The 14,711-nt window shown below is 50.5% G+C and overlaps 1 protein-coding gene across 1 annotated transcript in view; it reads left to right on the forward strand.

Moving 5' to 3' along the window:
• Window positions 1-14,480, forward strand: part of WDR27 (WD repeat domain 27) — a 142,082-nt gene extending 127,602 nt beyond the window's left edge. The window contains exon 25 of the mRNA XM_058671000.1: window positions 14,228-14,480. Coding sequence (XP_058526983.1) covers window positions 14,228-14,278 — 51 coding nt within the window. The 3' untranslated portion in view covers window positions 14,279-14,480. The remainder of the gene's footprint in view (window positions 1-14,227) is intronic.
• The last annotated feature ends 231 nt before the right edge of the window (window positions 14,481-14,711 follow it).

Raw genomic sequence — 14,711 nt, forward strand, 5'->3', positions numbered from 1 at the left:
AAGTCTCCCAAGGGTTGTGAGTATGCACAGTGGAGGGCACGGGCAGGGGTGAGGTGATCAGAGGAGAACACTTGGTGAGTGCTCAAAAGTGCTGCTGCTTGGGGCAGGGCTGTATGACCGACCACTGCGTGGCCACTGTGCTGCTCATCTGGGGTCACTCAGAGCTGCCATTACGCTCTCCCCCCAGGTCTGGGAGCGCCCTGTGTGCTCTGGGTAGGTAATGGGTGCACCTGCCCACGTTAGTACTTTGTACTGCATGTGCAGTGCTTATGGGGGAAGGATTAGGAATATTAGCTTTTACGTTGATTCTTTAGGGGTGAAGATGGGAGCGTCTGTCGAAGACTGCCCTGGGCACTTCATGTGGCTGTGGCAACACTGGGCTGGCCAGGACACAGCAGAAATGCATGTTGCTGAGTCACGCCACATACAAAGCTAACATGGCTGTGAAATTTTTTTTTCTGTCAGTCACATCCTGTCATTTCTTTCTGAACAAAGAGCATAGAATGAATAGGAGTGTCAGGCTGGGTGACCTGGCCAACCTGTGTCCCGGACTCCACTGTTACTATGTGTGGAGACAGTGTATGTGTCCAGTGGTGAGGGCCATGCTCTGCCCTGGCTGGGGCCAGAGGCCAGGGTGCTGAGGAGCATAGTGGCTGAATGCGGTCCTTTTGGGTTGACAGATTGCAGACCTAAGGGTGGGTGGCTCCAGCCACGTCTCTGCCATCTGCAGGTGTGTTGTAGGACCAGGCCATACTGTGCTGGCAGCATTTAGTGGACATGAGGGCCCTTCCTTCCTACACATGTGGCACACACAGTTTCCCCGGCACAAAATGTACTGAGATTCATGACCCAGGCCTTGTGTGCTTGCGGGCCAGGCTGAGGGCACAGGCCCACTCCAGACCCTAAACTCACTGCCCCACAGCAGCTGCGAGTCACTCTGATTCCAGGGAGAGGCACGAGGAGGGTCAGGTCACAAAGGAGGTATTGGGTCTGGACTCAAGCTAGTGCTGAGGGACCTTTCTGGGACTCCACTGGCAGAGGACGGGGCTGTGAGAGGTGCTGGTCCACCCAGGGCAGAGGACGGGGCTGTGAGCGGTGACCTGATTCACCCAGGATGGAGGATGGAATTGAGTCAGTTGACCCCCATTGGCATGCCAGCTGCCAGCTCTTCCGCATGGTGGTGTCTGTGTGAGGCTTCCATGGCTGGGGCTGAAATACAGAGAGGATGGGATGAGAGAAGTGCCTCCAGGCAGACATGTTCCACCATGGCTGGCATTGCCTGGCCCTTCACCTGGGCACAGGAAGTGGCACAGGTGGCCTGAGGGCTGACTGTGAGACCTTCAGTCTCAGCTCTTCTCTGACTTGAAGATGTGATGCTTTTTAGTGGAAATCAGCCTGGCTTTAACCCGTGCTGAATCTCCATGGTATCTCCTGTACAGGGAGGTGGTGTTTGAGGCCCGCCTAGAGATGCCCATGTAGAGGGCTGTGCTTTCCGCCTGGGTCCCTGCTGTGCATGGGTAGGGTTGAGCTAGGAGGCTGTGCCCTGAGTGCCTGTCCAACTCTGCCCTATGCAGCTCTGACCTCATGCAAACAGATTGGGTGGCAGATGAAATTGCGTGGCCTGACTGAGTGTGTACCGACAGAAGTTGATGTCAGATGTGGACAGAGGTCTAAGCGAGGCACATGGGGGGACAGGAAGCAAAGGCTGCTGCTCACTCAGGTGTCATGTTTTTGGACCTACCTTCCCGAAGCTTCCATCAAGCCTCCACATGATGATGGGAGCTGGGTACATGCAGTCCTGGGGACACTCAGCTGCTCTTGGGGGCTTAATGTCCAGCACTCTGAAGCTTTGTCATGCCATCATTCCCACATCACTGTGACAAGCTGCACACAGGGACCAGTGGGTTTGCTGAGGCTCATGCAGCTGGCGACTAGGGGTGCTGGGGCCTCCTCTGACCTCCAGCATCCAGGGGCTGTTGGCCTGCGGTGGTTGCCTCAGGCCCTGTCTGACTGGAGGTATTGCACTGTACTCCATAGATGGGTTCTCACATTAATTCAACATTTAAAGCTAAGTTAAAAAAAAAACCAAAAAACAAAAAACTAAGTTCATTTAAGAGGTCAGAACGGAGGCAAGAGTCTGTCCTGGTAGCCAACATACCCTGTCTCAGTGCCTGGAGTTTGACTCTGCCTTTGAGAGAGCATTGATTCCAGCTTCTGCAAATGCAGACCCATGGAGGCAATCTGGTGTGACTCAGACTGGGAGGAGTCCCTGGCTCTTGGCACTGGCTGTTGCAGACATTTGAGGAGTGAACCAGCAAATGGAGTCTCTGTTTCTGTGTTTAAAAAGGTGATAGGAAGAGGCTTGTATATCATCCCCATGAGTGACAGCTGATGTCATGAGCAGGGCTGGGGTCAGTGCTGTGAACTCTTTCCACACTGGTGTATTTGGCAGCAGGAGGAGCCCCTCCTTACTGGAACGGGAGTGTTTGTTCTGATGAGCTCACTCAGGGTGTGGCTGAGCAGCCGCCTGAGATCCCAGCAGTCACCAAGGGACTTCATCTGTAGGGCCTTGGAACAGAAATGGGGTACACACCAGCAGAGTTGTTCTAGGGTGAACCAAACAGGAACAGCCACGGAGGGCAGGAGAGAGCCTGACTCTCAGGTGCAGGTGCTCCTGAGGCCAGGAGAAGACTCAGGTGATTAGAAAGACTCTCCACTCACCTCAGCCCCGTCAAATGGGGCCGATTCCTACTTGATCTCGAAAGGTGGAGGTCTCCTTTTGAGGGACTAGGGTGCCCCATCCAGTGCCCTGGGAGTCCAGCCTGTGGAACTATGGTGGCTCTGCCCCTTTTGGATTGCTCCAAGAGAGTGTTTAACACTGTGCGGTTCACGGAGAGTGGACAGGTATTTGCAGGACCAAGGCCAATGCACTGGCACATGGCAGCCCATGGTGGACAATGGAAGGACAAGGGAACACAAACAGGGGCAAGCGGGAGAGGATGGACAGCATGGCTAGAGTCTACACAACTAATCCGGCCCACTCTCACAGTGGCTGAACCATTCCCAGCACACTAGAGATATGGTGAACCCCCAGCCCCCAGGCCTGGATTCTGATTGACCTTTGATGGGTGTCTAAGGCTCATGGTCTGCTCTAGTTGGCCCCAATGGGCTTTGGATTTGCCTGGAGACACCAGCTCTTCTTCCTCTGTACCGATTTTTCTGGAAGGGGAATAACTGCTCCAGGCTGGTCTCACCACTGTATTTCAGAAGCACAATGCTGGCACAGGTAGAAATCTTACCTCAAGCTTGGTTCATTTCTGGCATTGGTGATGTTTGGACAGGACTTCAAGGCTGATTTGTTTGTGTTTGCTCAGGTGGGTGAGAAGGTTAGGGTTAGTCAGAGGTGCAACATGACATACCACATTGCGTCTGCTGGCTGCACCCCCAGTGTGCCCGTGTTTGGGGACAAGGATTTTAGGGGATAGCTGTAGCTATGTGGGGCTGTAAGGATGGGGTCCTGAGCCCACAGGAGAGGAAGAGCAAGAGAGGGAGGGAGCAGGCTATGGAGCACCCTGCTGGAGGCATTCATCTGTGCTCCAGGAGCTGAGCGTAGCAACTGGCTACCCGGCCCTGGACTTTAGCCCTCCCAGCCGGAAGAGGCGTCTTAATGATCAGGCCCTTATTCTGTGGCACAGCATATCCAGCCATGGGGATGCTGGCAAGTTTGTCTGTTAACATTTCATTCGTTGTCTGTTAATGTGCACCGTCTGCCTTGTCCAGCTGATGCTTGGCAGGTGGCACTGAGCTTTGGGAAGCTGGCTCCTCTGAAAACTGGGCAGAAGGGCAGACCACTCATTGCTCTTCCTTCTACGCCCCATTCTTCTCAGTCCCTCTTGGATTGAGCTGTCTTCTCATGGCCAGGAATGGCAAGGAGCTGGGACAAGTGATCCAAGGTGCCCTGGGTCCCTGAGGCCATGCAGCTTGGTTCCACTGTTCAGCCACCTGAACTCTGTGAATGCACAGCTATCCACTGGGCTGTGTAGCTGTCACCACCTTCCACCTCCATCTTCAGATCACATGGAAGCTCTATTCCCATTGAACAGGACTTCCTCATTTCTCCTTCTTTGAGCTTCTGGAAAAAGCTATTGTGTTTTTTCCCTGGTATCAACGACCACTAAGCCCATCAGTATTTACCTTTCCATGACTAGCTTATTTTCCCCAGCAGAATGTTGAATTCCACTCACATCGTGGTACAGCTGAGCCCTCACGTTGCCTCTCAGACGGGATGAGACACAATAGATGATGCTGTGTGCTGCTTGCCTGTTCGTCTGTTGGTGGACACCCAGGTTACTGCCACATTCTGGTTGTGGAGATGGAAGTTCTCAAGAACAGAAGGGCAGAGCTACATCTTTGAGGCCCTGCTTTCAGTTATTTTGTAAATCTACTCAAAATTAGGGTTGCCAGATGAAGTGATAATTCCAGTTTTAGTTTTTGGAAGAACTGTCATACAGTGGGTATACTGTTTTCCCCTAGCTGGGCACAAGGATGCCGATTTCCCTGTGCCCTCGTGTGTGTGTGTGTGTGTGTGTGTGAAAGTGGAGATGGAGCTAGGTAATAGCAGTAGGCAGATAGACCACCCAGTCTGTTCCTTCTACAGACACTTGCAATGGACGGGGCTGAGCCACGCTGTGACCAGGAGGGCAAGGACCTGGCCACATGAGCCATCACCTGTTGTCTCCTAGGCTAGTGGTCAGTTGGAAGGTGGAACTGGGATTTGAACCCAGGCACTCAGTGCAAGACAGGTATCTGAAGCAGTGTCATACTGTGATACCATGTGCACTCACACTGACAGTGGCCACCCAGTCGGTGGGGTTGTTGGTGGACAGCTGCTGAGGGCAACTTGTAATCGTTTGATTTCTGTGCAATCAATGGTGATGTCCCCAAATTTATTTTTCTAAAGTGTTTTTATTTGAAAGGCAGAGTTAGAGAGAAAATGAGAAACTGCTGGAGCCCGTGTGATGGGTGTGGAAGGCAGGAAGGTGTGAAGAGTATTGTTCCATTGCAGGCAGAGCCGCAAGGAACTTCCTGCTGTTTGGCAGGGCCCAGTGGATATCTCTACGACCACCAGAATGCAGCTCTGCCTCCCTTTGCATGGACACCGGACAACCCCACTGAGATCTCTGAAATCTATTTAAGCATTGTCTGCCTCTGCGGAGTTAATGTTTAGTATCAATGTGAGCTTGGAAACTGATGCTGATACCGTTTTTAGCCAAAAGGCCTTTCATTATTGCTGTCACAGCTGCCCCCACTGACAATATGCTGATCAAGGGTGTTAACTCCCGCTTTGATCCTATGCTAATCAAGGGTATAGCAGAAACCTATGCTTAGGATTCTCCTCCCCCATTGACCATATGCTAATCAAGGGTGTTGTGTCCCCAGGTGTAGTGGGAATCTATTCTTTCCCTCCTTCTTTGATCTTTAGGTCCTGCCTTCTGTGATACATTTCCTCCCTTAGCTGATTCAAGACTAAGTTGCAGAAGGGTCAGGGTGGATAACATCCTGCTTTAAGGTGAAACAAATGGCAGAATTATCCTTAGAAACACCCACTTGACCATGACATAAAAAGTCTGAGCCAGAGTTTGACTGGTTCTGTATAAATAAAGCGGACAGCTTTCTCGCATTGTCCATGATGATCATGGAATCCTAGTGGTCTGTCTATTTTCTTTACGCCTCATCCACGCACCCTTCTCGAGTTCCGAACTCAGCTGGAGCTGGACTCTGGCAAGAAACAGAGATCTTCTATCCACTGGGTCCATTTCTCAAATAGCCTCAAGGCTGAGCTGATCTGAAACCAAAAGCCAGTAGCTTCCTTCAGGTCTCCCACCTGGGTGCAGGGTCCAAGGCTTTGGGCCACCCTGTACTGCTTTTCCAAACCATAAGCAGGGAGCTGGATGGGATAGATACCAGTGCCATGTGAGATGCCAGCACCTAAAGGTGGAGGATTGGCTTTTTGAGCCATGGTTCTGGCCTAGGAAGTCCTTGACATCATTGCCTCGATTTTGGCACCTTATCTGTGGGAATAAGATGGAGGGGGTGCAATTTACAAAAATAACCAAGTATAATTGGCTCATTATCTCTTTTCCCCTCCAATCTTGTGTGTGTCCCAGATGATTTTTGTGGATGGTAACCAGCTATGTGAATGCAATGACTACATGTTCTTGCTGCATATAGCCTTCTGAGACATCTGATATCCTTTTTCTCTGTAACTTAGTTTTAAAGCCATGACAGTTCCACATGAATGTATTTTCATATCCTTCAGCTTTCAGTTTCTGTCAGTTTGGATCTGAGTTTCTTGTAACTGATGTCTGCTTGGATCATGTGATTTTTAAGCAATTATCTGTCTATCTATTTATTTGAAAGCAAAATAAAATGAGACAAAGGCACAGAGTCAGAGGATGACTCACTCCCTAACTGGCCTCTGCAGGCAAGACTGAGCTGGAAACCAGAAGCCAGGACTGCACCTCAGTCTCCCACCTGGGTCACAGGGACCCTGCATGCTTAGAAGCCAGGGACCCCGCCCAGGTCTCCCACCTGGGTCACAGGGGCCCTTGGAAGCCAGGGACCCCACCCAGGTCTCCCACCCAGGTCTCCCATATGGGTCATAGGAGCCGTTAGAAGTGAGGGACCCACCCAGGTCTCCCACCCAGGTCACAGGGGCGCTTGGAAGCGAGGGACCCACCCAGGTCTCCCACCCAGGTCACAGGGGCCATATATGCTTGGCCATCTTCTGCTGCCTTCTCAGATACATTAACAGGAAGCAGGACCAAAAGTAGAGTAGCTGGGATGTGAACCATCACACTGACCGGATTGGTGGTGTCACAGACGGAAGCCAGTCTTGCTGCACCGCAATGCAGACTCCAGAACAAGGTTTTCTGAATCCATTCTGCCAATTGTCTTTTCTTCGGAGACTTCAATCCATTCACACTTTAAATAGTGATAAAGAAGGAATTCTGAGAAGTTCCTCCTTGTTTTCTGTGTATCTTTTTCTTAATTTTTTTATTTTAAAAAAATTATGATGCAATTCCTTAAGCTCAGAGAGTTTCCTTTCTCCCACCCTCTCCATTTCTGCATTCCCCCATATTATTAAAATAGTATAGTCCTTCATAAGCAGTCATAATACCATCATTCTGCTATTGAAATGTATCCTGACATTTCGGGTAGACAGTGGCAGACAGTGCAGCATACTATTGTCAAGATATATCTAACAGTTTCACTGGGAGTCCATCTTTTCTTGGGCAGTACGGATGCACGCTTGCCTACTGAGGTGGATCCCCTCTTCTCCGTGTGGTCTCCATTGCACAGTCCCTCCGGGGAACATTGGCACCGGCGTGTGCCTCTGTCTCCTATAGCTTCCTTCCTTTGTTCCCTGTGTCCTTGTCCTCTGTGTGTGGCTGACTTTGTCAGTGTTTGTTGTTGTTGTCTGTCCTCTCCTGCATTTGCCCTCAGGGCTCTGTTTGCTCTCTGAGAGTTCCAGAATCTGACCAACCTGTAGCAGCTGGAATTCTGCCCCTTACATCGGTCTCCATGCAAGCTCCTTTTTTGTCCTTGTGTTCCCCAATGCATAAAATAACTCATGACTCTGACATGCATTGGTCTCTTAAATTCTGTAGGAAACAAATGTAAGCTTATAAACCAAAGTGGCAATAGTATCTTTGAGACTAGCAGAGGATTATTCTTCTAAATCACACGGGGGACAGCGGTAAGGGTGACTCTCATGTTGAAGGAGGCACAGGAAGTGCTGGTGGCTCTGGCTTTGACAGCTACACCATGCTATTGCATGGCTACAGCCTGGCACTGCCTGTGCACACACTGTCAGTCTGAGGCAGGGGGCAGTGTCCTTATCTGCAGGGTTCCTTTGGGCATTCCTTGCACAGGAGGGCAAGTGAACACCTCTCCTTCAGCCTGTGCTCATCTGGGAAATCCTGATTTCCCCCTCACCGTGGAAGCGCTGTTCTTTGGACAAAGGTACTTTGTTGGCAGGTGTTTCTGTTATTCTGTTAGCGTTTCTTGGGCCCGTCAGCCCTTCTGGCTTCCACTTGCCGTGACCTCATTTCAGGCCTCTTGGACAAGCTGTGTCTCTCCTCCCCTGAAGCCCGGGGCTCTCATGTCTGGTATTCCAAGTTTGACTCTGAGGTGACTGATACTGCCTTGAGATCATAGGGTATAGGATTGTTTGAACCTCTGGGGTGTATGGTGTTCTCATCATTAAAGAAAGTTGGGCAGCGTTGAGTCATTGTTTCTTCAGATGCCTTCTCTTTCACTTGAGGTGCCTGCATGGCCTGGCTGATGGCATCGTGTAGCCCTGTGAATCTTGTTCAGCTTTGTACCACCTTACCTCTTCTGTACCCTTAACCAGCCTCTACCATCCTGACTTCAACATGGCTGGGTCTTCTGCCTGCTCAGATCCAGTGTGGAATCCCTCTAGTAGACTTTACATTTCCCAGAGTTGCTTTTGTAGACTTAAAATCTTTTTGGTTTCACTTTAGGTTCCTTATATCTCTGTTGATGTTGCCATTTTATTTATTCACCATTTTGCTAACTTTATTAACATTTTTTTGCTTTGATTTCTTTTTATTATATTATATTAATTATATTATTTATTTATTTTACTGTGGTACAGAATGTATTCTTCTCCCCCTCCCTTTTTTGATAATTTTTACATAGGTTATTATGGTGCAAAGGGTCAAGGGCTGCAGGAAAGTGGGAGAGACCATTGTTTCCACATTCTCTTTTTTTTCCTTCCTGTAACTGAGGGAAGGGGGAAGATAAGGGGAGAAGCCACATCCAGCCTCCCAATCCCCTCTGCACCCTGAGATGGAGGACAGCCATGCAACACTACCCCAGGGTTCTCCATACTGTAGGGCATGCTATGAGGGTCCTGCTCAAGAGGTTTTGATAGTTCATCAGTTTTGAATTACTGCCGATCTCACTACTCCAAGCATGACAGAATCTCTCCAGAATCCACTGGCTGACATTGTTGTAGGGTTTTTTGAACCCCGAATACTGCAGCAACCTCAAATTCTTGTCTCGCAGGAAAGAAGAATTTTCATGCGGACACAGTTTAGTTTTAAAGTAAGATTTATTAGAAAAGCTAAGAAAGGAGACTCCCGCCCTAGTGACCGGAAGGGGTTCTGAGACAGAAAAGACCGGTGCATGGGGGGTGTTGGGACCTTTTAAAGCTTTAGTTCAAAGGGGGTTTTCCAAGGGCAAAGGAATTTCCTGGTATCCAGGTATCTGCCTTTGGGACAAAAAGACCAGAGAGGTGCTAGAGGGGACATTCCAGGCCTTAGGCATCTGCATATTACTTCCTGCCCTCCTTTCAATGATAAGGAGATAGGCCTGGGACCCTCCTACACAATGGCTGGAGGTAATGGCTGGTGCTTCAGGTGGGGAACTGATATGCTAATAGTGGTTCATAGCACCTTTGTGCCTTGGAAGAGACTGCTCTGGTGAATTTAAAATATGGTGGGGAAATTCGCTTTTATATTTGGGAAGAAAAATGACTTGGGGACCCAGAATACCCTAACTGCCTACCACCCAGTCTAACTCCTCACACAACATAGTCCACCTTAGAGTCTCCGTTTGCCCAGATATTCACTGCCAACACTTTATTGGGGTAATTGATCAATTGTTCTGTCCTCCATCTTCTGTTATGGCACCAGGTGTCCTCTGCATGCTCCAATGTACTGCCACATCCTCCATGTGCACCTGGATATGCTGTCCACTGCTCTGAGTCACTGAGGAGGCCCAGCTCTGACACATGCACCCCATGGTCATACCATGGAACCTGCAATTCTCTCCATAGTTAGGGTTCTGTGTCCAGTGGTTCATTTGGGGAGATTCCCCAAAGAAATTTCATCTGAGGTGATCCCAGACCTGTTTCATGTGTGTACTTGCCAATACAGGGTCCAGCACCATCTGTCACACCAGTCAGCTTATGCACATGCTGGTGGTTGCAATTGCTGGATCAGTTCTGTCTCCAACCTTCTCTTCTGCACAAACCAGTGAGTGTTGCTATCCAGCCCAATCCTGCCTACCACACACTTGGCCTTCACATACACCAGTGGGAACTGCAACCTCGTCAGAGAGACCTGCAATAACCCCTATCAGGCCTGCACCCTGGTTCCCGTGCCTGCCAATATGCATAGCAGACTGGTCCATTCTGTCCCACATCTCATTCAGCTCTCAAACTTGTCAACGTGCATTGAAGCCTAGTTCATCCTAACCAGCCCCACTAATCCAGCCCACATACCTGCCGGCAGGTGCTGTTCTCTGTCCTGGTTCTCATGCCCTCCAGTTGGAGTGGCAACCCAGAGGGATGTGCCCACTATTTCCCTACTGGGCCCACTCCCAGATCTTGCACTCTCCAGGTGGTTCTGCAGTTTAACTTGACAGAATTGGCCTCTGTACCAGCATCTGCCAGCAGATGCTATGGCAAAGCCCAACCAACCCACACCCACTCTGCTTATGCATGTACCAGTAGGAACAGTTGACCTAGCCTGGCTTTCCTCTGATCCAGTTCGTGTTAGGCCAACAAGTATTGTAGCCCTGCCAGACCTGGTCTACCCCCATCCCAGCTGTCATACTCACCAGTGAGAGTGGTGGTCCAGCAGGTTCCCTACAAGATCCCCATGCAGCTTCCCTACAAGGTTCGCCTCTCCCCCTCCCGCTGCCCCCGGGTCCCACATGTGCTGGTTGGGTCTTGCGGTCCAGTCTGGCAGGTGCACCTCACCTCAGCATTTGCCAGTGGGTGCTGCAGCCTGGTTGGGACCAGCCCACCCCCAGTTCCAACTCACAGTGGTGGTAGGGGTTATAGCTGCTAGCCTAGCCCAGCTGGCCCCCAGTCCTGGCCTTCATGTGAACTGACTTGTGCTGCGACCTGATCTGACCTGACCACACTCCATTCTGGCACTCAGATTCACCAGCGGGTGATATGAACTGGCCCAGCCTGGTTCACCCCCTACCTGAGCCCAATATATGCTGGTAGGTACAATAACCTGGCCTGGTCTGGGCTTCTCCCTTTCTTGCTTCTTGCACTCACGTGCAGGGACTGTGTCCTGACAGAGGAGTTCCCCAGGCTCCTCTATCAGAACCTCTCCCAATGCCAGATCTCATACCCATTGATGGGTCCATGGGCCAGCCCTACTTAATCCATCTCCTGTCCCAGCAGGAACAGTGGCCTTTCCTGACTGGCCCTCACCCATTCCAGTTCTTGCTGTTGGGTGTTATAGCCCAGTCAAGCCTGATCCACACCCAGAAACATCTCACACATGGCTTAGCAGGGGCAGGGACCTAGCCCAGCCTGTTCTACATCCACCCTGGTTCTCATAAGCGCCAGTGGGTACTGGAGTCTAGCCCAGCCGACGCACCCCAGAGCCAGTCCACACTTGTGCCAAGGGACACTGCAGCCATGTCCAGACCAGACAGCTGCCCCGGCTCCAGTGTGAATCCCAACCCAGCCAGGGTGTCTCATTTACTCCCCAACCAGGCCTGTTCCCCGTTCAGATTTCACTTATGCCAGTGGTTGCTATGACCCAGCTTAGCATAGTCCTTCCCCTGTCTTGGCTTTTGCCTTCAGATGCTGCAACCTGGCCTGGCCCAGCTGGACCCCAGTCCCAACTCTTGCTGGTGGGTGCTGGACCCTGGTCCTGCTCCATCTGCTCCCATCCCTGGCTCATGCAAACCAGTAGGTGTGATAGCCTAGCCAAGCATGACTCGTGTTCCAACCTGGTTCTGCACTTGCTAGTGAGCTAAGGTTTGCTCAGCCCTGCCTGGTCCATCCCCTTCCAAAACCAACCCACACACTTGCCAAAGGATGGAACTACCTTGTCCAGCCTGCCCAACCCCCAGGCTTGGACCACATGCTCACCAGCGGGAGCTATGACCCACGAGGGGAGTTTCCCAGGTTCTCCCACTAGGCCCACTCCCAGACCCAGATCTCACACATACCAGTAGTTGCTAGGCCCTTGCCCAGCATAGCCTGCCCCTCCATCTTGGCCTTTGAATGAGCTGGTGTATACTGAATACTGGCCCACACTGCACTCTGTTTTAGGATGCACATGCAGGTGCTGCAGCCTGGACCTGCCTAGCCTGTTTTTGGTCCCAGTACCTGTGAGTGTTGGCAGGTTCTATGGTCACATCTAACTCTTAATTGAATAATTGAACCAGTAGGACTTGTATTTCCACAGGGTTGGGTCCACATATCCTCCACCGAATCTACCCCTAGACACGTTTCTCATGTGTGCTGGTTAGTGTCATGGCCCTGATGTTTCAGTCAGGAACTGGGATCTAGTCCAGCTAGACAGGCCTCCAGCCCTAGGTTTTACATGGAATAGCATGTGGTGGTCAGCAATGTTCCGCATTAGCAAACCTGTCTCAAGACTCCCATGTGGGCAGGTGATTGGTCTGACCCATACAGAATTCTGATCTCTCCCCTCCAAACCACCAGATCTCAGTCCCCTCACTTACCTGCAAGTACAGTGGCCCTGGCCTTAGGAGCGCCTCAGGATTCATTCCTCAGCTACAGGGATGGTGGTCTTATCCGTGAATATCCTTGGGCAGTAATTCTACACCCCCAGGTCCCCAGAGCTCACCGCCAGGTGGCCAGCAGGCGAACCCTGTGCCGGTTGGTGCTGTGGCTGCTGGAACCAGGATGGCCCCTGCCGCCTGTTTGCATCATTTCTTAATTCTCTGAACATATATAGAATAGTTGCTTCAGTTTTCATTTAGAGGAGCAGATCTTTTTCAAGGATAGTCTGATTTTCTTTTAAAGATTTATTTATTTTTATTGGAAAGTTAGATGTATAGAGAGGAGGAGAGGCAGAGAGGAAGATCTTCCATCCGATGATTCACTCCCCAAGTGGCCACAACGGCTGGAGCTGAGCCAATCCAAAGCCAGAAGCTTCTTCTAGGTCTTGCATGCAGGTGCAGTGTCCCAAGACTTTGGGCCGTCCTCGACTGCTTTCCCAGGTCACAGGCAGGGTGGATGGGAAGCGGGGCTGCCGGGATTAGAACCGGTGACCATATGGGATCCTGGCACGTGCAGGGCGAGTACTTTAACCGCTACGCTATTGCGTCGGGACCTGATTTTTTTTTCTTTTGAACGTGACATACTTTCCTGTTTCTTTGTTAGTGTTATTGAAAACTGCACATTTGAATGTAAAATGTGACGACTGACGTATGTCTGTTCCCTCCTGGTTTTTATTTATTTGTTCTGTTTACTGCTTTTGCTGGTCTTTTTCAGCTGCTGTCTGTGTCAAGTATTAGCTGGCCATGTACATTTAAAGTCTTTGCAGTTTTGCTTCTGAGCTTCCCTTGAATGTATATATTTTCTTGAAGACTTATTATTTATGACTTTGAAAGAATGCTAGTGGGATTGTGATCAGATCCTGGTCACTCCCAGAATTCCAGAATGCCTGTAGCAGCCAGGGCTGGGCCAGACTGAAGCCATGAGGCCAGAAAATTTCATGGTGGCAGAGACCCAAGTACTTAGGCTGTAACCTGTTGCCTTCCTAGGCACATTAGCAGGAAACTAGATTGGAAAAGGAGTGATTGGGACTCAAACTGGCACTACAGTGTGGAATGCTGGCATTGCCTAACCTGCTGTACCAGAACATGGCCCTGGTATGAACATATTCTAGCCTTGGCATGTCTCACTTTCTGTGAAGGGGCAGAGCCAATGGTGACAATCACAAGGGAAGGAAAATGTGACGTGGCAAATATGAATGCCAACAGACACTGGGGAATGGCCTTTGCCAAGTGACCTTGCCACTTCCTTCTGTGTGCAGTTTTGCACCCAGAGCGGGACCCTGAGAGGGAGGGGCAGTATCCTGAGGTCTTAATCTCAACTGACACTGCTGGAAGCCCAGAGTCCCAGGGCGCTTGCTGTAGGCAGGCTCTGCCAGGATGGGCTTGGGGTAGGGTGGATTCTTCCAGGACCATCTCATCACCTCGATGGCAGGACCCAGGCATTTAGACAGGAAGTTCTGTGTGGACTGACTTGGAGTCACCAAGTACAACTCATGGTGTGCACATGGGTTTTTATACCGACACCTGTTGTTCTATTATTGGATCATCTGTCACTTTTGCCCTACTTTTATCACAGGTTTCTCAGTTAAGGTAAGGTGATTGAAAGCACTTGGCACTATATTTTATTTTTTAATTGTAGCTTGCCACAGCCACTTTGGATGGAAAACTCCAGCTGTTCTGTGCTGAGTGACCGTTGACCAGTGAGCTGGACCAGGAGCACAAGAAGAACAGAGTGACAGTTTGCCTGCCACCAGCCAGTTGGAGGTGGCTTCTGCTGAAACGAGGTGCTGTGATAGGCTCATGGCTGTAAAGCTCTTGCCCTGACATGGAGGTGGCTCCTCATGCACCCCTGGAATTCGGTAAAGTTAAAGCAGAATGTTCCTAATGAAAGTGAGTTGCTGGTTTTTTTTTATCTGTTCCTTAATTGGATGTTCACACACACATACACACACATACACACACGGACTCTCTTTCGAGCAGTAGTCTGCCCTAACCAGCTCTGCCTTTCCAGCCCATGTGGCCATGGCTCTGGTTGGTGAATCCTAGCCTCTGACCAAGGCACCCACATCACTGTGCATGGCCTGGCTTTCCATGATGTAGACTGAACTGTCTATGGGGAGGGC

Source organism: Ochotona princeps, chromosome 1 (genome assembly GCF_030435755.1).
Source record: "Ochotona princeps isolate mOchPri1 chromosome 1, mOchPri1.hap1, whole genome shotgun sequence".
NCBI lineage: Eukaryota > Metazoa > Chordata > Mammalia > Lagomorpha > Ochotonidae > Ochotona > Ochotona princeps.